The 24614-nt window shown below is 54.5% G+C and overlaps 2 protein-coding genes across 3 annotated transcripts; one reads left to right on the top strand and one right to left on the bottom strand.

The window, feature by feature from the left end:
* Nucleotides 1–2646: 2646 nt before the first annotated feature.
* Nucleotides 2647–6521, top strand: FABP3 (fatty acid binding protein 3). The gene is given in 5 exon segments (XM_039388553.1): nucleotides 2647–2904; nucleotides 3589–3746; nucleotides 3909–3944; nucleotides 6036–6137; nucleotides 6225–6521. Coding segments are annotated over 5 exon segments (423 nt in total). The 5' UTR covers nucleotides 2647–2831; the 3' UTR covers nucleotides 6279–6521.
* ZCCHC17 (zinc finger CCHC-type containing 17) lies at nucleotides 6494–24401 on the bottom strand. 2 transcript variants are annotated; one of them, XM_027736749.2, is made up of 8 exons: nucleotides 24288–24401; nucleotides 24033–24141; nucleotides 22997–23054; nucleotides 21613–21713; nucleotides 19690–19781; nucleotides 19050–19150; nucleotides 17105–17247; nucleotides 6494–8117 (listed from the first exon to the last, which is right to left on the bottom strand). In XM_027736749.2, the coding sequence occupies exons 2-8, from the start codon at nucleotides 24072–24074 to the stop codon at nucleotides 7959–7961; spliced, it is 696 nt and encodes a 231-aa protein (XP_027592550.1). In that variant the 5' UTR covers nucleotides 24075–24141; nucleotides 24288–24401; the 3' UTR covers nucleotides 6494–7958. The 2 variants fall into 2 exon arrangements, with proteins under 2 accessions (XP_027592550.1, XP_027592549.1); XM_027736748.2 differs by having other exon boundaries at nucleotides 24033–24138.
* Nucleotides 24402–24614: the final 213 nt, after the last annotated feature.

Here is a 24614-nt window from a genome sequence, read left to right as displayed (position 1 = left end):
GTCACTGCCCCGGCGGTGGCCGGGACAGGGAGAGCTGAGCGGGGACACACCGCACCCAGCACCCCGGAGGGGCCGGGCAGCTCCCGCGCTCCCGGGCACTGTGTCCACCGCTCGGAGTGGGGACCAGTCCCGGGTGGAACAGAGTGTGGGGTGTGGGAGGACACCTGTGTGCTTGGACATCCATGTGCAGGGCCGTCCATGAGCAGGGCACATGTGTGCATGTACCTCCGTGTGCGTGGGCACCCATGAGCGTGGGCATCTGTGTACATGGGCATCCGTGTGTGTGGGCATGTGCAGAGCCATCCATGAGCAGAGCATAGGTGTGCAAGTGTCAGGGGGTCCACGGGCATGGGCACCCACCTACATGGGCATCCGTGTGCATGTATGGGTGTGCATCCCTGTGCATGTGCATCCATGTACGTGTGCATCTGTGTGCACGTGCGTGCTTATGTGTGGGCACCTGCGTGCAGGGATATCCACGTGCATGTGCATCCATGTGTGTGTGCATCCATGCACGTGGGCACCTGTGTGCGTGGGCATTTGTGTTCCTGGGCACCCATGTGCACGGGAATCCTTGTGCGTGGGCATCCTTGTGCATGAGCACACGTGTGCAGGGATGTCCATGTGTGTGGGCATCCGTGTCCATGGGCATTCATGGGAAAGAGCATCCATTTTCATGTGCCTCCATGTGCAGGAGCACCGGTGCACATGTGTGCGTACATGTATGTGTGTGTGTGGGCACCGTGTGCGTGGGCACGGGCTCCATTGCACAGGGGTGTCCGTGTGCACAGGTGCCTCCGTGCACGGAGCACCCACGTGTGTGGGCACCTTTGTGCATCCCCGTGGGAGGGTGCTGTGCCCGTGGGTGTGCTCTTCTGTGTGTGTCTGTGTGTCTGTGTGTGTGTGTCTGTGTGTGTGTCTGTGTGTCTGTGTCTGTGTCTGTGTGTCTGTGTCTGTGTCTGTGTGTCTGTGTGTGTGCTCCTCTGTGTGTCTGTGTGTGCTCCTGTGTGTGTCCATGTGCAGGGACAGGCGTGCCCATGGATGTCCATGTGCTCAGATGTCCCTACACATGGTCCCTGTGGGTGGGTGACCCTGTGGATTGGTGTTCCTTGTGGTCGGGTGACACTATGAGTGGGTATCCCTAGGGATGGGTGTTCCCTGTGAGTGGCTGTCCCTGTGGGTGGGTGACCCTGTGGGTGGGTGACCCTGTGGATCAGTGTTCCTGCGGGTGGGTGACCCTGTGGGTGTGGAATCCTACATGTGGATGACCCTGTGGATTGGTGTTCCCTGTGGATTGACGTCCCTGTGGACTGGTGTCCCTGTGGATTGGTGTTCCTCTGGGTGGGTGTCCCTGTGGATTGGTGACCCTGCACGTGGGCAGCTGTTCCTGTGAATGCTCCCATCTCATGGTCCCGTTGTTGTGGGAGCATCTGTGGGGACAGGGCTGTGCAAGTTTGGGACAGTGACACCCAGGTGAGAGGACAAGGGGACAGTCCTTGCCCTCTGTGTTCCCTCCCAGGCCATGGGGTGTGTGGGGGTGATGAGGGCTCTGGCTCCACAGGGAATAAATCATCTGTCTGACCTGGGAGAGCCGAGCCCAGGGGGTGTCCCAGACAGGGCAAGTGGACACCGTCCTGTGGGGACAGTGCCTCTCCCCCCCACGACACAAGGTGAGGGGTCAGTGACAGCTCCTGTCCCCCCCACGACACAAGGTGAGGGGTCAGTGACAGCTCCTGTCCCCCCCAGGGCACGAGGTGAGGGGTCGTGCTCAGTGGTAGCGTCAGCAGGAGGAAGCTGAACACGAGCTCTGGCTATTTTTGGGTGCCTGTGGTGACACACTGGGGCCAGACACAGGGAGAAAGTGTCCCCAGGTCACTCAGGGACTTGGTCACTCTGACCCCAGAGTCCCCAAGATGAGGGGACGCGCTGCAGCCACGGGGCTCAGGGACACCCGAACCCCCAGCTGGGTCCCTCTGGGGACAGGGGATGGGGGCAGGAGGTGGATCATCCCCAGGGACTGGGGGACACGGAATCCCATGGCCACGGGTGACCCCACACTCTGGGGATGCACTGACCCCGACCCCATTGCCGCTGGAGCCCAAAGTGAGGGGACACGTGGCAGGGTCCCAGAGCCCTGTGCCTGTCCATGTCCCCAGTGTCCCCCCGACACACAGAGCATCCCTGGGGACACACGTGTGTGTCCCCCCACACACAGGGGTCACGTATGTGCCCCCACACGCACATGGAGCAGGGACAGGCTCACGTGTGTGTCCCCCCACACAAGGAGCTGGGGGCTGAGGGGGGGTCACACATGTCCCCACACTCCCTCGGAGTCCCTAAATGTCCCCACACACCTCCTGGTGCTCCCCGTGCCTCCGTGTCCCCAGCCCAGCCTCCCTGTCCCCCGAAGGGCACTGTCCCTGCCAGTGTCCCCAATTCTGACCGTGTGCCACCGCCACGGGCAGCACCCGCCCCCTCCCCACGTCCCCTGCGGTGGGCACACACCCCGTGCCCAGCCCTGCCCTGCCTCAGTTCCCCACACCCCGCACCCCCGGCCCCGCCGAGCCCGGCACAGCTCATGACACAAGTGTCCCTCTCTCTGTCTCTGCCCCAGCCCGGGGGGGCCCGGCGGGGGTCGGTGGCCGGTGGCGGGTGGCCGAGTGGCCGTGCCGGGAGTGGCCGCTGCCAGCGCTGCCAGGGGGAGTATTTCTGGAGCGCTGTGCTCTTTCCAATCATGTGATGAGGACGTTATTTAAGGCGGCGGCGGGGCCGCAGCAGCTGCAGCCGGTGCCACGCTCGCAGCGCGCCCAACCTCCTGAGAGCCCCTCGCCATGGTGGAAGCCTTCGCGGGCACCTGGAAGCTGGTGGAGACCAACAATTTCGATGAGTACATGAAGGCTCTGGGTGAGCAGGGGGGGCTGAGCGGGGTTGGAGTCACATCATCACCTTTTTTTTTTTTACACACCCCTCTTCCCCACATTGCCCGGCGAAGCCCCCCACACGCGGGGATCTGGGGTGGAGGACTCGCAGGCGGCGGGGGGGTCGCTGCTGCCTGGGTGGGTGATTTTTTGGGAGGGGCTCTGTGGTTCTGTGTGCGGAGGTTTGGGCTGGGTGAGGGGGTCTCGGGCTGGGTGAGGTGGTCTCGTTCTTCCCCTGGGCAACCCGTGGCAGAGGGTGGAGGGATGAGATGCCTCCCCCCGGGTGCTGGGAGCCGCCCGGGACCCCCCAGCCCTTACTGGCCCCCAAGCCCCCCAGCACCCAGCCCCAGCCCCGGCGCAGGGTGCTCCCCCACACCGGAGCAGCGCAGGGAGGGGGCACAGGCACCAGTGCCCCCCTTACCCAGCCCGGGAGCTGGTGGGTGCCGGTGCAGGATCCATCCCTTAGCAACGACAGCATTCCCTGGACGCCCCTTTGTGCCCCAGAGCCCCCCCGAGTGTGGCAGGCACGCAAAACCCCCCAGGACCGTGGGTGGGGAGCAGTTTTGGGGATGAATCACGGGGAGGGAGGGAGAGCTCCGGGGTGATGCCGCAGGGATCAGAGGAGCATCCTGCCCCTCCATCGCCCTCAGCCCCCACCCTGTCCCCCCAGGCGTGAGCTTTGCCACGCGGCAGATGGCCGGGCTCACCAAGCCCACCACCATCATCGAGGTGAACGGAGAAAAGGTCACCGTGAAGACCCAGAGCACCTTCAAGAACACCGAGATCAACTTCAAGCTGGGCGAGGAGTTCGACTAGCACGAGTAGTTAGTTAGTTCGATTCAGTTGAGGAGGCGCCAGTTCGACCGCGGGTTGTGGATGTAGTTGTGAGTTTCGACGCACGAGCCGAGCGATCCGAACGATAGCCACGGACAACGGCGAGCACACGACCAATAACACCGCCAGGACCCGAAGGACGCGGCAGGACGGAAGACCAAAAACGACAATGAAACGAACAGGCACGTCAAGGTGAGCCCCCGGCCCTGCCCCCGGCCCTGCCCACCCCACAGAGGCTCTCTGGGCTCCGGGGAGTCCAGCCCGTGGCTCCAGGGTTCCGTCCTGGTTGCCTGTGGAAGGGGAACACCCCTCTGCCCGCAGGGGTTGGTGCTCGAGCCTGGTCTGGTCCGCACAACCCCCCCCTCAGCCCGTTTTGCAGCTCTGGGAGCAGGATGGGCCCCGGAGCTGACGGGAAGGTTGTGCAAGAGCCGGGCTTGCAAGTGCCAGCTTGCTCAAGAGGAGGCCAGGGGATGTAGAGGGGTGGTGGTGAGTGTCCCCACTCCGGGGGGAGAGGAGCACAAGACCTCTTTTTTGAGCCCCCTCTTTGCTGAGCCCCCTCTTTGCCCGTCCTCCCAAGCAGGCAGCTCTGCAGGCAGGGACAGGGACTGAGCACCCGGACAATCCCACCCAGCTGGTTCCTCCCCAGGGGCTGATGCATCCCCGGGGGTCCCTGGGGAGTCCAAAATCTGGCCAGAGCTGTTCCTCATCATAAGAGCAAGGGAAAAATCACCTGAGGGAGGTCAGAGCACCTTTCATGGCCTCTCCCACCCTGCAGAGACATTTTCCCTTGCAGGACTGACCCAGCCCCTGCTTTTCCCTGTTTTCCAGCTGCTGGTCCCGCACACCACTGAATCCCCCGTGCAGGGAGCAGCTGGCAGCCCCGTGCCCCCCACCCAGCCCGGGGGGAACCTCAGAGGGCACCTTGAGGCTCGCTGGGCACAAAACCCCTTCCCGGCCCCAAAGCAGGAAGCACAAGAGCTGAGCAGGGAGTGAGGATGGGGGGGAAGGGAGCGAGTGTGAGCCGGGCAGACACGGGGCAGCAGAGCCCTGCCCACCACCATTCCCACCCCCATTCCCACTCTCCGGAACTGCTGGAAACTGTTCAAAGCAGCAGGAACGTGTGACCAGCCAAGAGCTCCTGCCCAGCCCGGGGACGTGGTGCCCCTCGGCCGGGGGCCAGAGGGCACGTGATGGTTCAGCAGGGCCAGGACGAGCCATGGGCTGCAGGGCTGGGGCAGGGGGGGAGGTGTGGAGCTGTGGGGCACCCACGACTGCATGGAATCATGGAACAGTTTGGGTTGGAAGGGACCTCAAAGCCCACCCTGTTCCACCCCCTGCCATGGCCAGGGACACCTTCCACCAGCCCAGGTTGCTCCAAGCCCTGTCCAACCTGGCCTTGGACACTTCCAGGGATGGGGCAGCCACAGCTTCTCTGGGCAACCTGTGCCAGGGCCTCCCCAGCCTCACAGGAAAAGTTTCTCCCCAGTATTCCATCTAACCCTGCCCTCTGGCAATGGTTTCCAGGGCCGTGGGGCACTCAAATTCCTGTAGGTACCCAAACTCTTGGCACCTGAGCAGTGGGGACAACCCAGCTGTAGGGAGAGCTGAGCTCTGAGGGAGCACCCAGAGCCCTGCGGGGTCCTGGGGCTGTGGGGACACAGGAGCTATGAACCGACCCAAGCCATGGAGGCACCCGAGGGGGTGAGGGGCACAGGGCAGGATGGGGCCGGGGCAGTGCCTGTCCTGGCACAACCCCGTGCAGTCACACCACCCTTGGCACGGCCGGGCTCGGGGCTGAGTCAGCAGCAGTGGCCCGGCGAGCAGAGGCGCGTTTGCTGGATTAGCTCCTCCAAAAACCCTCCCAAGCCCTCCGGAGGGCAGAGAAGTTGCGGTTCAAAGCGCCGGTACCTGCCCCGATCCCCGCCCCGCCTCTCTGAGCCCTCCGGCGTCGGGGCCGGGCTCAGCTCCCGGGGCCACGCAGCAGGACGCGGCCCTGGGCAGGGCTCCCTGCGCTGGCCCCGGGGCAGGGAGGGCACGCTGGGGCAGCCGAGGCCGTGACCGAGCAGAGGACAGTGCAGGACCTGTCCTGGGTTAAGAAGGACTAACCAAGCCGGGTGGGATGATCCCAGATGGGCATCCCGAGGGTGGCACCCACAGCCTGATCCTGAGCACTGAGGGGCTCCAGCGTGAGCAAAGGACATCCCCTCCAAGGGATAAAGCCCCCCCAGAGCCCTGAGAGCCTGGGAAGGAGGGTTTCACAGCAGGCCTTATCTCTCCCCACAGTCTGTGGTGAAGCTGGACGGCGGGAAACTCGTCCACGTGCAGAAGTGGGACGGGAAGGAGACATCGCTGGTGCGGGAGCTGAAGGATGGGAAGTTAACTCTGGTAAGGAAAGGGTGTTAAACCCGGGAAGGGCTCGGTCCAGGGCAGGCCAAGAGCTGGACTAACCCCTCTCTCATCATCTGCCCCCAGACTCTCACCATGGGTAACGTGGTCTGCACCCGCACCTACGAGAAGGCGACATAGACGCTGCCCCAGCCCCTGCTGCCACCCAGTGCCACGTCCATCCCACAGCCCACATCCCCACCCCTGCTGGGCACAGCTCCACGTGGGACTGGAGCCGCTGCACCGCCGGGGCCTCCTGCTGTCCCCACCCCGGAGCCCCCCCGGGGCCTGGGGGGTGGGTTTGTGGTTTCTTGTTGGGGTTGTTTTTTTTAATTAATAATGGGAAAACTCGCATGGAAAAAGAATAAAGGCCGTGTTGTTACAGCTCTGTGGTCAGTTTGCTTGGAAAAGGCTGGTCTGGCATGTGCCCATCTGTATCTGTAGTGTTCAGCCACCACCCAGGGTTCAACCAGCCCTGGCAGGGATGGGGTTAATGCCCACTGATCCCTGGAGCCCATTTCTCCAAGCTGTGGAAACAAGAGGCTGTGATGGTTAGAAATGTGCTTTCCCAGGGGGAATATTTGTTCAGTCCCACGGCAGCTCTGCCTGTGGATTGCCCAGGATCCAGACAAGCTCCTTCCCTGGAGAGTGATCCTTCCACCAGGGCAGGACCGGAATCAAGGTCCCGAGCACTTGGTGGCTGGTTTTGGGAAGGCAACTGGCCCCGAGGGGGGATGCAGCCATGGGGAACTGGGGTGAGCAGCACAGGAAAGGGCAAAGCACACGGGGAAGGGACGGGCTGCACCAGCAACCCCAAATCCTCCCGCTGTGACACCAACAGGGAGTTGCCAACCCCACTCTGTCCTCCCCGTAGAGCCAGAGGCAACAGGAAAGACTCACCTCCCCAATTCCTTCACCACATCTGTCCCAGCACGGAGGAGCTGCTCCTGCTCCTGGCAGACACCCCCTGAGGCCACTGCCCAGCCCCTGCCATCCCTTCCCCCTGACCTTCAGCTCCAGTTACAAGATTATGCTCCAGCTGCTCCCTCCCAGAAGGCACCAAGCTTCTCCTATGGGTTACCTCACCACACACCCCCTTCCCACCCCAGGGACCTGGGGAAGCAGCCAAGACTTGCAAAAAAACCCTTTCCTGCAGGTCTGTGCCCTGTTCCTTCCCTGCCCGAGTGTGGCGGGGACAGAAGAAAAGAGCAGCTACAAAGTACAGCTGGAAATGGCAATGGCAGAGATTTCTTTTCCATCACTTTCCAAGGCAGCAAACACTGTAGAGTGTTTACTGACAATATCTCCACTCCCCACGTGCTTCTCGCTCCTCCACTCCCAGTGTTTGCAGACAAAGAGGGAGCTGGGGCAGCTTTGCAGCCCAAAGCCAAGGAGGGGGGGACGTGGCCCCATCCCAGGGCCCAGCAACACCCTCTGCTGTCCCTGAGCAGTGTGGGGACAGCCTGGCAGTGCCACCTCAGCCCTGCAGGAGCTGATGTCACCCAGGCTCCCGCTGGCAGCCCATCCAGCGGAACACGAGGCTGCAGGACAGGAGAGGTGCCCTGGTGAGGTGCCTGGGAGAGGTGCCCTGCAGGGTGTCATGAGCCTGTCCTGGCACGAGCTGTGGGAGAAAGGGGCAGCCTGTGCCAAGGTGACAGAGGACAACCTGTAGCAAGGTCACACCTGTAACACACCAGTAACACCACGTGCCTGGGTGACTTTGAGAAGGAAACTCTGTCCCTGGTTCCTGCTGGCTGCTCGTGGTGTGCACCAGGGACTGGCAATGCCAGCATCCCACCCTGCCCCTGCTCATTCCCAGGGCTACTTCCTGTGCTTCTTCTTCTTCTTCTTCTTCTTGGGAGCCTTGGAATGCTTGCTCCTCTTGCTGGAGGGCTGAGCCCCTGAGCTGTCCGAGTCTGAGCTGCTCGAGTCTGACTCTGAGGACTCCTTTGCCTTGTGCTTCTTCTTCTTCTTCTTCTCCTGGGAAAACAAATGGAAAACATGTGGGAACACTGTCACCTGTGCTCAGCAGGGCAGCAAGGGGCTTTGTGTCCCTGTGCCTCAGCTGTTCCTGCCAGGAAAGGGCACTGTGCCCCAGGAGGCAGGAGTTAACCCCCACTGTGGGCCCACAGCTGCAGGAGCCGGGAACAGGGGATGGCACAGACCAGAGCAGGGGGGAGCAACATGGAAAGAGCCAAGCCTGGAAAGACTTAGACCAAAAGAGAGTCCCTGCCCTCACTCCACGGTGAGAGTTCACTCCGTTATTTAAGGTTGATCTTTATTAATATAAGTTGGAAGGATGAAGCTTTTTCGCCCAAAAAACGGGTTTCTAAAATAGCCATGAGCACCATCCCTGTACCCTCACCCCGTCAGCAGCCCCCAGAATGCCAGGAGATGGTCAGTGATGTGCTGGAGCTCTCCAAACACAGCTGCTCCTGGCAGGGGAGCCCAAGCCGTGCCCATCAGAGCTTCCTGCAGCCGGGATGAACCCAGTGCCCTCCCAGCACCTGCGGCTCTGGGCACAACCTCCCTGCAGAGACTGCACCCCCTCCTGCCCCACAACTTCCCACTGCACCCCCTCCTGCCCCACAACTTCCCACTGCACCCTCTCCTGCCCCACAACTTCCCACTGCACCCCCTCCTGCCCCACAACTTCCCACTGCACCCCCTCCTGCCCCACAACTTCCCACTGCACCCTCTCCTGCCCCACAACTTCCCACTGCACCCTCTCCTGCCCCACAACTTCCCCTGCCCCTCCTCTTCTGCTCTCCAATTTCCCATTGCACCATCCTGTGCTCCCCAACTTCTGCTCTCCTGGATTCCCACTGCACCCGCTCATGCTCCCCAACTTCTTCTGCACCCCCTTCTCCTCCCCAGTTTCCCTTCCACATCCTCTTTCTCCCCAACTCCCACTGCACCCCCTCCTGCCCCACAACTTCCCATTGTATTCCACCCTGCTCCCCAACTTTTTCTGCAACTCCTCTCCTGCCCCCCAACCTCCCCTGCACCCCCATCTGCTCCCCAGTTTCTCTTCCACCCCCTCCTGATCTCCTGGATTCCTTTGCACACCCTCTTCCCCCCCAGCCTCCCTTGCACGCCTTCCTGCTCCCCAAATTTCTCTGCACCCCATCCTGCTCCCCCACTTCTCACTGCACCCTCTCCTGCCCCCCAACTTCCCTCACTCCCCCTCCTGCTCCCCACCTTCCCTTTGCACTCCCTCCTGCTCCCCAACTTCCCATTGCATCCCCCTGCTCTGCACCATCCCTTGCACCCTCCTGCCCACCTTCCCCCTGCAGGCCCTCCTGCTCTCCACCTTCCCTTGTCCCTCCTCCTGCCCCCCACTTCCCCTTCACACCTTCCTGCTCCCCACCTTCCCTTTGCATCCCCTCCTGCTCCCCAACTTCCCAGTGCACTCCTGCTGCTCTCCTGGATTCCCACTGCACCCCTTCTTCTCCCCAACTTCCCACTGCACCCCCTCCTCCTCCCCAGTGTCCCTTCCACCCCCTCGTGCTCTCCTGGATTCCCTTGCACTCCCTCCTGCTCTCCCACATTCCCCCCTCTCCAGGACACATGGAGCCCCCCAGGCTGTGTTTCTGCAAAGCCCTGAAGCAAAAGCTCTCCATCATTTGGATGCAGAACAAGAACAGCTGGTGCTGGAATAAAGGTCACAAGGAACTCTGAAATGCAGCTAAACCCTCAAATTTGAGGCACGTGAGGAACCACCAAGTAGAGATTACCCTGAGATCAGGCCTGGGTGCACTGGAATTGCATCAGCAGAGCACCCCAAAGCACTGAACAGTTTGATGATGCAGAGCAGCAATTTGTATGTATTTAATCAGAAAACAGTGCTGGGGAGAGGATGTGATCAGCCTGTGCTGGCAGCACACACAGCCCAGCTGCTGCATCCCCTTCCAGCACGGAGAGGGAGAATGCTGGGGCCATCCAACCCCCATCCTGCAAAAAACTGAGAGATTCCCTTTCTTCTGGGAACTAAAGGGAAGCAGGTAAGTGGGCCTCTAAAAATAATTGTAATATCTCGCATATATTTAATATAAAGCTCCAACTTCCCAACCAAAAGCAACACCGGCCTACAGCAGGGAGCTACCAATTCATCCATCCATCAGCAGCAAAGAGAGACTTCCCTGGCAAATGTCTATCAGGGAATCATGGAATGGTTTGATTTGGAAGGGATCCTAATGATCATCCAGTCCCACCCCCTGCCATGGGTAGGGACACCTTCCATCAGCCCGGGTTGCTCCAAGCCCTGTCCAACCTGGCCTTGGACACTTCCAGGGATCCAGGGGCAGCCACAGCTTCTCTGGGCAACCTGGGCCAGGGCCTCCCCACCCTCCCAGCCAACAATTCCTTCCCAATATCCCATCTATCCCTGCCCTCTGGCACTGGGAAGCCACTCCCTGTGTCCTGTCCCTCCATGCCTTGTCCCCAGTCCCTCTCCAGCTCTCCTGGAGCCCCTTTAGGCCCTGCCAGGGGCTCTCAGCTCTCCCTGGAGCCTTCTCTTCTCCAGGGGAACCCCCCCAGCTCTCCCAGCCTGGCTCCAGAGCAGAGGGGCTGACCAGGAATTTTTGCTCTATTCAAGGACATAAAGAGGACACGAGGGAAGAACAAGGGAGGGTTTCATGGAGCAGGGATGGGCAGTGAGGTGACCCAAGCCTGTGAGAGTGCCTGGGATAGCCCTGGACAGCCCCAGTGAGGAATGTGGCCCAGCCAGAACAGCTCCCAGTTTTTAGCCATCCGTGCTCCAAGTGAGCAGCACCTGCCCAGGTGCCCACATGTGCAACGACTGCTGCACCCACAGGACCGGGCACAACCCTCCCAAACTGTTCCCTTCCACACTTTAACCCCTCAACCACAAACTTCCCCTAAGGAGCCAATTGCTTGGGGAAAGTGTCCTCATGTGGAGAGAAGAGAAGGCTGATTCCTCCCTCTTCCATTAGCTCCAGCCACTTCCACACAAGTGCAGCTTCCCCACAAATATTCCTCCCCCAGATCATGGAGAGACAAGCTGAGTCTGTATTTCCTTTAAAACCAGGGACACGATTTCTCATGGATTGGGTGTCCCAGCACCAGGCACAGCCTGTCAATTAGGGAATAAAGAAGGGAGCTGGCAGCTTATTTAATGTGAAAGAGAACAACTCTTTTAGGGAGGCAGAAGAGCCAAGATAACACTTGGTTTGGAGCTGTGCAGAGTCCTCTGGGATTCCAGGGAAGGGAGCAGAGGATGGAGTCACTCCACACCCAGCAGACCCTTGGCATTACCAGGTTTTGTAGCTCCACAATCAAAATCAAGTGTCCACATTTTCCTGTGGGATAACAAGACTCACTACAAATCCTACAAATCCCCAACCCCCCCCCACACACAAAAAAAGCAAATCCTCACAGTCTTCGGAATAGGATGGGAAAGAGTTAAACCTTCCAGGGAAAGGGATGCAGCAAGGAGAATTTTCTCAAGCTTCCCCAGCCCCTGCACATGGTGAGAAAGTTTGACAAGGCCTTAAGAACCAAGAGAGTTTCATTCCAGGGCTTGGGAAACTTTGTGAGGATGTGAGGGCTGCAGGCAGGACAGGATGTCACACAGGGTTACAGGGGACACAGAAGCACACGTGGGCACTGTGCTGCCTGCAAAAAAACAACAACCCCTCAGTGCCTCCTTTTTGGGGCTCCTCTAAGAGCCAGAGTGCTGCTCCGAGACAGAAGACTTTTTCCTGGCACACACACAAAAAAAAAGAGCCTTTTCTCTGGGATTTTCAGGGTGTCCCGTGCAGGGCCAGGAGTTGGACTTGATGGTCCTGGTGTGCCCCTTCCAACTTCAGATATTCCATGATTCCATGACTCTTCCAGTGCAGCGGTGCAGGGAGCAAGTGAGAAACACAAGAGCTGAGCATTCCTTAAGGGAATTCCTTAAGGGAAGCTGAGCCTGCCCCAGCCCTGGAAGTGTCCAAGGCCAGGATGGATGTTTGGAGCGACCTGGGCTAGTGGGAGGTGGCACTGGATGGGCTTCCAGTCCCTTCCAGTCCCAGGTCCCTTCCAACCCAAACCATTCCAGGATTTTGTGATTCTGTGATTTGTTTCCCACAGGTTTTGGTTGAGCTTGAACGTCCCTTCCAACTCAAGCAATTCCATGATTTTCTGGAGCATCCTGCTGCAGGACCTCAGACTTCCCTAAAATCCAGCATCCCACTGCTCACCAATGAACGTTTCCATGGGGAATTTTGGGATATTTGGGGATCAGGGTGGGTTTGGAGGTACTGTGGTGAATTTTTGTAGGAATTTAATGGGACTTTGGGCGGATTTGGAGGCATTTGGGGTGGCTTTTCATGGGCTTTGGAGCTATTTTGATAGGATTTTCAAGGATTTGGACAGATTTTGAGGGCATTTTCGGATATTTGGAGGGTATTCTGATGGGATTTGGGGGGGTTGAGTGTATTTTGCATGTATTTCAGGTGGATTTGATGGAATTTGGGGATTTTTGGAGGTGGTTTTGTGGGTTTGGGAATATTGGGGGGATTTGGGGAAATTCTGGGATATTTTAGGAGATTTGGGGGTACTTCAGCTGCATTTTACATGTTTTGGGGGTATTTTGTTACACTTTTGGGCCATTTTGATGGGATATGGGGCTATTCTGATTGAATTTTGGTGTTTTAGTGGGGAATTTTGAACATTTTGGGAATTCTGAAGTGAATTCCATGAATTTGGGGGAATTTTGCTGGATTTCAGTGGTATTTGAGTGCATTTTGATGGGATTTGGGTGGATTTTAGAGGCCTCTTGGGTGAATTTCAGTGGTATTTTGGGGTATTTTATGTGGATTTTGGTAGCATTTTGATGGAATTCTAGGGAAAATGTGTGGATTTGGGGAAATTTGGGCTATTTTGGGGTGATTTTGTTTGGGTTCATTTGCTGTGCTTCAAGAATGTTACAACAGCTCGTTCCTTCTCAAGGTATTTGGTTTTGAGATAAGAGGGGAGTGTCCAGAAACACTCCCAGAGCTTGAAATATTTTTCAGCAGACCCTTTCGTGGAGTTATGGCCTCGTTTCAACGTTTTCTCTCTGTCCTTGGGGAAAAATTGAGAGTGGATTTCCACACAGATGCCAGCCTGCATCTCCAGGGAGGTGCCAATAACCCTCACAGGCTTCTCTTTTATTCTGGATTTTTATTCCACCACCCAGTTTAATTCCTGACAAGATCCACTACGTAAATCTGAAGGTGGTTTTGCATCCTTTGTTTGAGGAGCAGTCAGAATTAATCTGAGGAGGAGAATCCAGCCTGTAGGCAGTAAATAAGTAGAGCCAGGCTCAGAAAAGCAGGGATTAAGCACAGTGTGTGAAGGGCTGTGCCCTCAGCTACTGTCATGTAGGAACTAGTAAAACGAGCCCAAGTGAGGATGGAGTGAGGCTGGATGAGCCACAGGTCACAGAACAAACACCAAGGTGTGCTTTTTACAGGAAGAGACAACAGCTGCAGGCAGAGCACCTGGAATTCTTCTACAAGGTGGGAAAAAGCAGCAAAGCCTTCAGAAAGCCCCAATTCCAACGATCATCACAGAACCACCCCAGTGTGACTGAGGAGATGGGATGTTTCTGTAGGATTTAAATGGAAGGGGTTACCCCTGGGTGAACACTGTGGATGTTTCCTTGGGAGGCAGAGGAGAAGGCAGGATCAAAGGGCTCAGCTCTTCCCAGCACTCCTGCCTCCCACACAGGCCCAGCAGGGACACACTGCTGTGTTCTCATAGGAGCTTCCTCACCCCCTGACCCCAGAGGAAAAGGGAAGGGGACACACAGCCCGTGCCTGCCCAGCTGTCACACACTGCCCAGAGGTGCTCCCACCACTGCAGCACGGAATCATGGAGTTGGTAGGGTTGGAAAAGACCTCCAGGATCATCAAGCCCCAGCATGGTCACCACTAAATCGTACCCCGAGGTGCCACATCCACCTGATTTTTGAATCCTTCCAAGGGTGGGGACTCCACCACCTCCCTGGGCAGCCCCTGCCAAGGCCTGACCACCTTTTCCAGGGAGAAATTCCTCCTGATGTCCAACCTGACCCTCCCCTGGCACAGCCTGAGGCCGTTCCCTCCCCTCCTGTCCCTTGTTCCCTGGGAGCAGAGCCCGACCCCCCCCGGCTCCCCCCTCCTGTCAGGGAGTTGCAGAGCCAGAAGGTCCCCCCTGAGCCTCCTTTTCTCCAGGCTGAGCCCCCCCAGCTCCCTCAGCTGCTCCTGCTGCTCCAGCCCCTTCCCCAGCTCCGTTCCCTTCCCTGCACACGCTCCAGCATCTCCACTTCTCCCTCAAATCACTTCTTTTCTCCGGGATTACAGGAGGCAGAGCTGTGCTCACAGGGTGATCTGTCACTACAGGGACTTGTGTCACTGTCACATCAGTGCCTGTGCCAGAGCACAGACCTGGAGCTACAGCTACATCCTGTAAATGAAGGAAACAACTGAGGAGCCATTGGGAAGGCAAGGTGAGAAAAAAGGGAATGAGAAGCTCAGAGTATCTCTGTGAGGAGAGGAACCTCTGGGGAGAGGGAAGAGCACCTAGAGACTGCCAGAAAGCATCAGGTCTAGGAAAGCAGAAAAAGCTGATCCTGAACAAAGTGTCAATCCTGTTGCTCTGGCACTAAGTGGAGGTGGGATCACTGGGGAGTGGCAGCTCCCTGCTCCTCATTTAAGAATCCAGCTCCACACTGATGTCACACACGTGGGATGGGCCAGCCAGGGGACTGTCACTGGGTAAAATGAGCTATTTCTATGCTGTGTAAATCCCTGGAGCTGCAGCCAGGCAGGGAAGCACATGGTGGCTCCTAGACGAGCTCACAGCAGGCACTCAGACAACAAGGGAGCTATTCATGTCCAGGATCCCACATCCTGCCTCCAGGAAAGCTCCAAGTGTTATTATTCCAGCTCTGGCAAACATCTGAGCACCTTTGATGTCCTCCTTGAGAAGGGAGGAAGATGAAAGGGACAAGCAAGATTTAAAGGAAAGCTGTTAATACACCAAACCAAAGAAAAATAGGAACAAATTGAGGACAGTGACCCCCATATCCTGTAGTGTCAGCAGGGCAGGACTCCACTGGGAATGCCCATCCTGGTGGATGTGGAGTTATTTGTGCACCTCTTAGGGTAATTTTTCCCCCCAACATTTAAATAACTTGAGCCTTTACCAGACAAAATCACCATCCCTGCCAGAGGGAAGAGACTGAAGGCAGGAGAAGGGCTGTGGAATTGAGAACAGAGAAGCCCAATGTCTGGGGTCTGGAAAGGTGAGAGGCACAGCCAGCTGGGATCTGAGGGATGACTCGGTTCAATCCCATGATTCCAAGATCAGAACAGAAAGTAAACTATGAGGATTTTCTATCACAGTGCAATGACACTCCACAGACATTCCACTCTGGAGTATTCCACTCTGTGACCTGTGGCTCATCCACTGTGCCCACACAGTGTGGAAGCACAGGACATCTCGGGATGGAGCCTGGCACAGGGTCTGTGACCAAGAGAAATCCTCTTCCCACCTCTAGATCAGCTCTCCAAGTGCTCCTGAGCAAACAGGAGCTGCACATTTGGGATCAAATCAACACTAACTGTGTTTGGTGCTCAAATCAGACTCCTCCAGCCCTATTCAGGATTTCCCTCACAGGGAGGTTGGGCACTGAACAGGCTCCCCAGGGCAGTGGGCACGGCCCCAAACTCACCAGACCTCAAAAGAGTGTTTGGACAACGCTCTGAGGGACAGGGTGGGATTGCTGGGGTGTCTGTGCAGGGCCAGGAGCTGGACTTGATCATCCCTTCCAATCCAGAACATTCCACGATTCTCCTGGCAGCATCTGCAGCCTCTCCCACCAGTATCAGCACTGGTGTAACCCCACAGTGAGCTGGGAGAACCCAGCCCTCAGGAGCTGGTTCTCACTGTGCCATCACTGACACCATCCTTGTCCCTCTCCTGGAAAGGCAAAATCCATCACCTCTGCTTCCTGTCCCTCTCCAGGGACACAGAGAGGCCACAGAGCTGCAAAGAGGAAAACAATAAAGAAAAAGGGCTTTGGAAGTGTAAATAAACATGGTACTGCAGTTGTGAAGGGGCTGATAAAAGTTTGATTATTTATTGAAGTCTAGAATTGGAATAAGTTGTGGTTGATCCATCCCTGGAAGTGTCCAAGGCCAGGTTGGACAGGGCTTGGAGCAACCTGGGATAGTAGAAGGTGTCCCTGCCCATGGCAGGGGGTGGAATGAGATGGGCTTTAAGGTCCCTTCAACCCAAACCAGTCTGGGATTCTATCAATAGTCTTTGCTGTATAAACCTGACCCCCAAAAGCTCCTGGTTTGGGTTCAGGCCTCCCCTGCATTTCATCCCAGCACATTCTGAGCCAAAGGTCAAACACTGCACATAAAAATACTCTTATCTCTTGCCATTTTCCCATGGATTTTCACCTTCTGGCTGGGTCAGGATACCCCCTGGAGCCAGAAACTGGGCACTGAGCTCGGATCAAAGGTGTGAGGGCAAAGGGAGGGAAAACAGGTCATTGGCAAGAATCACAGACATTCAGGAAACTAAAGCAATTCCCACAGAGCCTCACAAAGACCAGGAGAAAAATAATAATCCTTTTCTCACTCCAGGAAATACCTTTGGGGGGCTGTGTGTTAAAGGTCTTTGGGGGGCTGTGTGTTAAAGGTCTTTGGGGGGCTGTGTGTTAAAGATCTTTGGGGGGCTGTGTGTTAAAGGTCTTTGGGGGGCCGTGTGTTCCAGCACAGAACCAGCTTAAAGGCAGTTTAACACAAATAGAGGGAGAAAGTTTAAGAGTGACTAAAAAGTCTGTAGAGGAGATTCCTGTTTTGCTACAGGATCTGCACAAAACTGAGCCACCTCCCCAGCCCAGAACTGGTTACTCAAACCCATGTTGCTGTAGTAACTCACAGAGCAAACTACTCATCCCACTCTTCCAGGTCACCCCATACCTTTTTCCTCTTTTTTGAAGGCTCCTCAGCCAGGCTGGTCTTATTGTCTCCTCCTGCTGCTGCCACCTCATCCTCCTCCTCTTCTGGGATGAGGCTGTACTTGGTCCCTCCAGGCTGCATGAAACACTCCTTGGCAAAATGACCTGTAAAATAAGGGTCTGAAGGAGCAGCTCCTCCCCTTTTCCTTTTGCATTTCACACACCTGAACTGCTGCTGAGGATCTTTTTATTGTGACTCACAAGAAGACAAGCTACACTGGACATTTTTTGTCCTAAAATTTCAGCTGGTTTAACGTGCCCTGACTAAACAGGCCAGCTAAAACACAACCCAGGTCATTCTGGAGAAATTAGTCAGGCAAAAACTAAGATGTTCTTGTCTGAACAGGACAACTGTAGAGACATGTCTGTGCAGGGGCTTAGAAAGGTGTCTGGGAAAGGTAAACTGGTGTGATTGGCACCTGGTAAATGAGCCAAAGCCACAAATGGAGGGGAAAGCAGCTCATTTTGATTCTACTCTGCAGATATCAAAGCTGACCTACTAATAGCTGAAGTGGAAACTCAGATAGCTGGTACCTGCCTGCTGTTAGGAGGAGACAGCATCATTAAAATCAGACTGGGAACAGGTAGAATCCTACTTTTTTTGAGTTAAAATAGTATTTTATATATATATTCTTTAAAATAGTATTTTAAAGATGCTTCTCTACCACTACAGAGCCCATACTCATTATTAACCTTCTCCAGAATAGCATGAACCCCATTCACCATTTGCTCCAAATAACATAAGGCAAGTAGGGCACAGCAAAAACTCCTGGACAAAAAAACTACTTGATGCTTCAGCAACTTTCAAAAGCTCCTGAAAGGCATCACACAAGTCAGGCTCCCAGTGCTGAACTGGGCAAGACACAGAGTTCAGCAGGTTAAACCCCCAGCTTGGTTTTAGCTCTAAGACACTGCCCCCAAGCTAAGAGTGCTCCATGTGGGATTTCCATGGATCGTTGTTCACAGTCAGAGGATCTGGTGAAGGCCATGTTTGCTTCTTAAAATGCAAAACCAGAGTGAGATCTCAGCTGTGAGGCACATTAACCAAACACTGCAAGTACTGAACTGTTCCCAGCAGGAATCACAGACTAGCTGGGGTTGGAAGGGCCCTCTGGAGATCACCCAGTCCATCCCCCTGCCCAGGAAGGGTCATCCAGAACTGACTCAGGGACATGTCCAGGTGGGTTTGGGATGTCTCCAGACAGGGAGACTCCACACCCTCCCTGGGCACCTGCTCCAGGCTCTGCCACCTCCATGGAAAGAAGTTCTTCCTCACACTGAGGTGGAACTTGCTGTGTTTTAGTTTCTGGCTGTTGTTCCTTCTCCTGTCACTGGGCACCACTGAGCAGTCTGGTACAACCTCTGACCCCCCTGAGAGGTATTTGTGTGGATTGATATTTGTATGGATTGATAAGATCCCCTCTCAGTCTTCCCTTCTCCAGACTAACCAGGCCCAGCTCCCTCAGTCTCTCCTCAGCAGAGATGCTCCAGTCCCTTAATCATCCTCGTGGCCTCTGCTGGACCCTCTCCAGCAGCCCAAAGGGGATGAGATTTTAAGGAATAAACTTTCATAAAAGGAGTTGAACTAAGTCTTTCATTTTCTGTCTCAAACAAGAGACAGAAAATGCAGTTTTCAAATTCAGTCCTTACACACAACCATGTTTACAGGTTGCCCAGAGAAGCTGTGGCTGCCCCTGGATCCCTGGAAGTGTCCAAGGCCAGGTTGGAGCAACCTGGGACAGTGGAAGGTGTCCCTGCCCATGGCAGGGGGTGGAACAAATGAGTTTTTACACCCTTTCCAACCCAAACCAGTCTGTGATTCTTTCCATGAGACAGACACTGATACAATCCTACCTGACTGGAACAAGGCTACACCAAAAGCTCCAGCCAGCCCTGCACAAACACACCTTTGCAGCCACACTTCTTGCACACAGTGTTCAGAACAGCTTCCAGGGTGATCTTCTGACTCGTGTAGTCCCTGAAGGTGCGTTTCTTCCTCTCATCCTGACTGGGAAGAGAAGGACAGTTCCATTTTCAATCCACCATCATCTCTCACCCCGTGTGTTTGTATGAACACAGCACAACTAGAAGGTTTTTCAGAGGTTGCTCTACAGGCACAATTTAAGTAAATCAAAGAACAGAGACGACCCACAGTTCATTAGAACAAACCACATTGTTAACAGACTATTATGTGTCATCAACTCCTTCTGAGACAAACTGAGCCCTCTCTGCACAAAGCAAAAACCCAGGGAGCTGCAGTTACATCCTCCATGTAAAATCTCTATTTTGGCTGTGAACACACACATAAAGACAATTGCCCCAAGTGGAAAAGAAAAGAACCACAGAATGGTTTGGGTTGGAAATCCAACCTGGCCTGGGACACTTCCAGGGATCCAGAGGCAGCCACAGCTTCTCTGGGCAACCTGGGCCAGGGCCTCCCCACCCTCACACACAATTCCTTCCCAATATCCCATCTATCCCTGCCCTCTGGCAGTGGGAAGCCATTCCCACCTGACCTGTTTCACTCTGCTCAGTGGATTTACCTACTCAAGGGCAACGTTGTTGGGATCCAGGTCTTTTCCCGTGCCTTGGTTAACAACCTTCATGGAGAGGGAGAGCTTCAGTTTGTCATCCTTCATCTGAAACAGAGACGTGGAATGAGCACAATTAATGACCATGATGTTAATTAATACACTGGGTCTGGTTAATTAATGGTCTGTAGTTCTGGAGGCCTACAGGGAAAGAGGGAAACTTGGACGGCCAAAAGCAGCAGCACCAAGGACATGACACGAAAGGGCTTTTGTTCTGGTAATTTTTAGCTGTAATTAGCATACTGTAGCTAATAAACCAACTACCTCAGGAACAAATAAAGGCTCAGGAATAATATAACTCCCAACTATAGGTTGTTTGAGTTTAACACTCTGTTTTCAGTATGACCAAAGCCTGGAGCTGTAGAAGGAAGTGCCTATTGGAGAGCTTTGCTGCAATTCCCAAACCACCCACCCCAAGACAGTTCCCCCTGGACAAGTCCTTGGGCCAACATGCATCCTTAAAAATAAAAGTTTATACTCTTTTTCCTATTTTAATCCTCTCATGAGACTAAAACTGTTCTCTGTGTCTCTATTAGGCACTATTCATTCCTGAATCCCCCAGCTCCTTGATTACTTTATCACTTTAGAAGCAAGAGCAAAAGATGACATTTTGGGGTTTTTTTTCTTACAACCTTCTGCATTTTCCCCAATGCTGCTAATGAAACTACTCCTGTTTTGCTTATGTTTATTTGCAGGCAATCTAACAATCAAGTATTCCACTGTTCTCCTCTCCAACATGCTTCTAGAGCAAAGAGGCCAAGAACCCAACAACTGTGTTCTGGATAAAGCAAACAGCGGTTTAATAGAAATTTAGACAAATAAAATTTAAAATAATTAAAATAAAAAAAAGCACACCACAGGTGGCTAAAAAGAATCTGTGAAGTCCTTCATGTAGCTTTTATACAGTATGTAAGTAAAACCAAGTTTCTCAACCTGTTCCCCTTATCTCAGACAAAATTACGACCTTGATTTGTACATCAACCTCACTGTCTCATTTCAGGAAAAAATAAAAGCACTTAAGGCTAGATCCTGTGCAACTCTGTGAGTCTTCCACCTTGAAAACACAGTCAGTTTGCTTTGTTTCCATGGCTCAACAAAGCAAGAGTCTTCAGTTGGAGTTCTAAGGAATCTCTGAATGCAGATGATGCACCTTAATGTCACACCTTCTGCAGAAGGAAAGGGCACCGTGGACTGCAGAGGGAAAGAAATGCATGAGCTCTTATTTCAAAATGAACAAGTTGTTAGAGAGCACTCAAGGGAGGGTTATGAAGACGGTGAAGGGTCAGGAGGGGCCATGAGGAGCAGCTGAGGGCACTTGGTGTGTGCAGCTGGAGCAGAGCAGGCTGAGGGCAGAGCTCAGCGGGGGCTGCAGCTCCTCCCCAGGGGCAGCTCCGAGCTCTGCTCTGGGGGAGCAGGGACAGCCCCCAGGGAACGGCTGGAGCTGTGCCAGGGCAGGCTCAGGGTGGATCTCAGGCAAAGGTTCTTCCCCCAGAGGCTGGTTGGGCACTGCCCAGGCTCCCCAGGGCAGTGGGCACAGCCCCAAGGCTGCCAGAGCTCCAGGAGGGTTTGGCTGATCCTCTGGGGCACAGGGGGGGACTCTTGGGGCTGGGCCTGTGCAGGGCTCAGGGTTGGACTCCATCATCCTTGGGGGTCCCTCCCAGCTCAGGATCCTAATTCTGTGAAATCCCTTTTCCTGACCTGCACTGTTGCAAGTCCCAGAAGGGATGTGCCCAAGGGCACAGCTGGAGGTGCAGAGAATTCACTTGGCTGTAAAACAGAGCCCAGCAAAGTGACAGTAACACACAGCCCCTGGCACAGCCCTCAAAACATTTAAGGACATTTGACCCACACAGCACTAAAGAAGGAGAATTAAACTCACCTCTTTCCCAATCAGCTTCACCCAGACTTTGTCCCCAACATCCACAATCTCTGAGGGTTTATCCACACGGCAGGAGGACATGTGAGTCCTGTGCACAAGGCCTGCAAGTGCATTTGGGGGACAACAGAGAGAAAAAATAAGGACAAGTCTCCACTGAGCCTCAGATCTGCCTTCCAGAACAGCAGTCCCTAAAGTGGCCTGGAGAAGCCAATTCCAGAGGGTGTGGGAAGAGCATATTTTTAATATTTTAATAAATAAAAAACCCCTAACAGTGGTTATTTCATCTTTGGCTCATTCCTTTAATACTTAATGCATACAAATAAATTAATAGTTCTTAACATTTAGCTCATTCTTTTATTATTTTACAAATAAAGTAAATTAATAGTGCTTGTTTCACTTTTAGCTCTTTCTTTTTTAATATCTCTTTCTGAGCATGGTTTATAATGCACATACCATTAGCACAGCACTACATGCACATTCTTTATAAATTATTATATATCTATTGGGGAGGGTGCTCAAAACTTTCTTAACTGGTAAGTCTGGCTGATTTTAACTGGGAATTCCCAATGAAATCCACTTGGAGACACTGCTCTGGGAGAGCTAGAACACATTCAGCTGCTCCCCTGAGCAAGAGGAACCTTTTCTTTCCTCCAGTACCTCCTGCAGGTCAGAAACAACGAGTTGCCTCCATCAAACAGGTAAAAGTTCATCAGGAGCTGCTCCAAATTACAGAGAAAGAGGCCTCCAAAGCAACGTTTTTGTAGCTGAAATTACAGACACCCACATGGAAAACTACAGTGGCCCTACAGTGACCAGGAACTTCAGGGGATATTTGGGGTTTGCAGGTCTCCCACAAACACAGATGAGCCTTTCAATCAGCTTCTCAGCCTTGTTTTTTATTTGAGCTTCGTTTCAGTCTTTCTTGTTTCACCCATTTAGACTGGCCATCAAAGAACTACAGTGGGCAAATAACCTCAATTGCAGAGAGTTTCTACAGTTTGTGCAATATCTTCAAATGACTCAGAGCAAAATATCCTGAAGTTACCAAAACCCACACCAGAATAGCCTGAAATTACCAAAACCCACACCAGAATAGCCTGAAATTACCAAAATCCCACACCAGAATAGCCTGAAATTACCAAAATCCCACACCAGAATAGCCTGAAATTACCAAAAAACGACAACAAAACATCCCAGGGTTACAAAAAAACCCTCTCAGTCTTTTTTGGTATTCTTGAAAACACTCATCTAAATACTTTTCAACTCTAATTTCTTCCTAATTTAGGGGGGAAAATCCTTTTCTAAGCTTTCTGTAAAAGCTTTTAATTCTTGGCTTGAAAACACCAGCATGAAACTGCATCCAAAGCAAATCAGAGGCACAGACCTTGTTTCCTGCAGCCTGGAATTTTGATAAATGCCCCATAATCTGTCACTGCAGCAACCTGTGAAGAAAATCCAACACAGCAGCTGAAGGGAAACTCTCCACAAAGCCCCATTTTTAAATCACAGGTCAGAAAACGCACAAGAAACCTACAATTTCGGGATTCTAAAAGCCTTTAAAGTCTTATTTAAATGAATAATTGTAATATATATTATCTTTACAAATAATTGTATGTGTAATATATAATATATATTATATAAAGTATAATTGATAATTTGTAACATTAAATAAATTTATTTAAGTTATTAAAAAGCTTTTTTACATGAATCTTTAACCTCACCTCATTCCAGCCCCTGCCATGGGCAGGGACACCTCCCACCAGCCCAGGTTGCTCCAAACCCTGTCCAGCCTGGCCTTGGACACTTCCAGGGATCCAGGGGCAGCCACAGCTTCTCTGGGAATTCCATCCCAGCCCCTCACCATTGTCACAGGAAACAATTCCTTCCCAATATCCCCCCCAAATCTCCCCTTTTCCAATTTGAAGCCATTCCCTGTGTGCTGTCCCTCCATCCCTTGTCCCCAGTCCCTCTCCAGCTCTCCTGGAGCCCCTTTAGGCCCTGCCAGGGGCTCTCAGCTCTCCCTGGAGCCTTCTCTTCTCCAGGGGAACCCCCCCAGCTCTCCCAGCCTGGCTCCAGAGCAGAGGGGCTCCAGCCCTGGAGCATCTCCGGGGCCTCCTCTGGACTCTCTCCAGCAGCTCCACGTCCTTGTGCTGTTGTTCCCAGGGCTGGGGCAGCCCTGCAGGGAGATCTGAATTCTGCAGAGGGACAGAATCCCCCCCTGCTGTACCGCCGCACAAACACCCGCACACGAACACACCGCTCCACAATCACGCAGGGGTGTGCGCGGCACAGAACCGCCAGCCACCCAAAACCCCCTAACACAACACAACAGAGACGCAAAGAGAACTAAAACAACATAACAACGGCCCAAAGAGCGCGGCCCATGTCGCGACACCGCCGCCCCCGGCCGCTCCCCGCACCTCTCCCTGGAAGATCGCGTAGAGCTCGGGCAGCGGCTCCATCGCCTCCGAAGGTCCCAGAAGCGGCAGATGGGTTCACCGCAGGCTATCGCATCTCCCCTCGGGGCTGCTGAGAAAAGAGACATTGAATTAACGCCTCAATCCCCTCACAGAACCCTCAGAGAACCTTCCGCCCGCAGGCGCCCAGCGGCTCCAGGGAGGGGAGAGGATGGTTGGATCCGAGCAGGGCCCGCGGTGCCGCGCTGAAGGACGGACCCGGCGCGGTGGGACAACACGGCGCTGCCCGGGGGTCGTGGGGCAGCCGTGACCCCTCAGCGCCCACGGCGGCAGCGCTGAACCTTCGCCATCGCCCTCAGCCGCCCCCACCCGCCACCGCCGCCATTGCTGCTCCTCACCCTGAGAGGCCGCTCAGTGCGCCAATGGCCGCGCGCGATGCTGCGTGGCAGTCAGCCTCAGCCAATCAGCGTTAGTTGTATAAACAAGGGGCATGCCTTCCACCAATCAGCGCCAGGCGCGCCGGCGGGCACCGCGCATCCCCTTCTAACCCCGCGCGCCGCAGGGAGGGCGGGACATCCAGCGGGA

Source organism: Pipra filicauda, unplaced genomic scaffold (genome assembly GCF_003945595.2).
Source record: "Pipra filicauda isolate LSUMZ 115617 unplaced genomic scaffold, ASM394559v2 scaffold664_size391380_pilon, whole genome shotgun sequence".
NCBI classification, from domain to species: domain Eukaryota; kingdom Metazoa; phylum Chordata; class Aves; order Passeriformes; family Pipridae; genus Pipra; species Pipra filicauda.
This window is presented reverse-complemented; position numbering and strand designations above follow the sequence as displayed.

Excerpts from the sequence above, each read along its gene's own strand:
- ZCCHC17 (XM_027736749.2), bottom strand. The coding sequence starts at position 24,074 with ATGGAGCCGCTGCCCGAGCTCTACGCGATCTTCCAGGGAGAG. Across the intron at positions 19,151-19,689 it reads CCCAACAACGTTGCCCTTGA|TCAGGATGAGAGGAAGAAAC; the intron begins GTAGGTAAATCC and ends TTCTCTTCCCAG. Across the intron at positions 8,118-17,104 it reads CTTCAAAAAAGAGGAAAAAG|GAGAAGAAGAAGAAGAAGAA; the intron begins GTATGGGGTGAC and ends TTGTTTTCCCAG.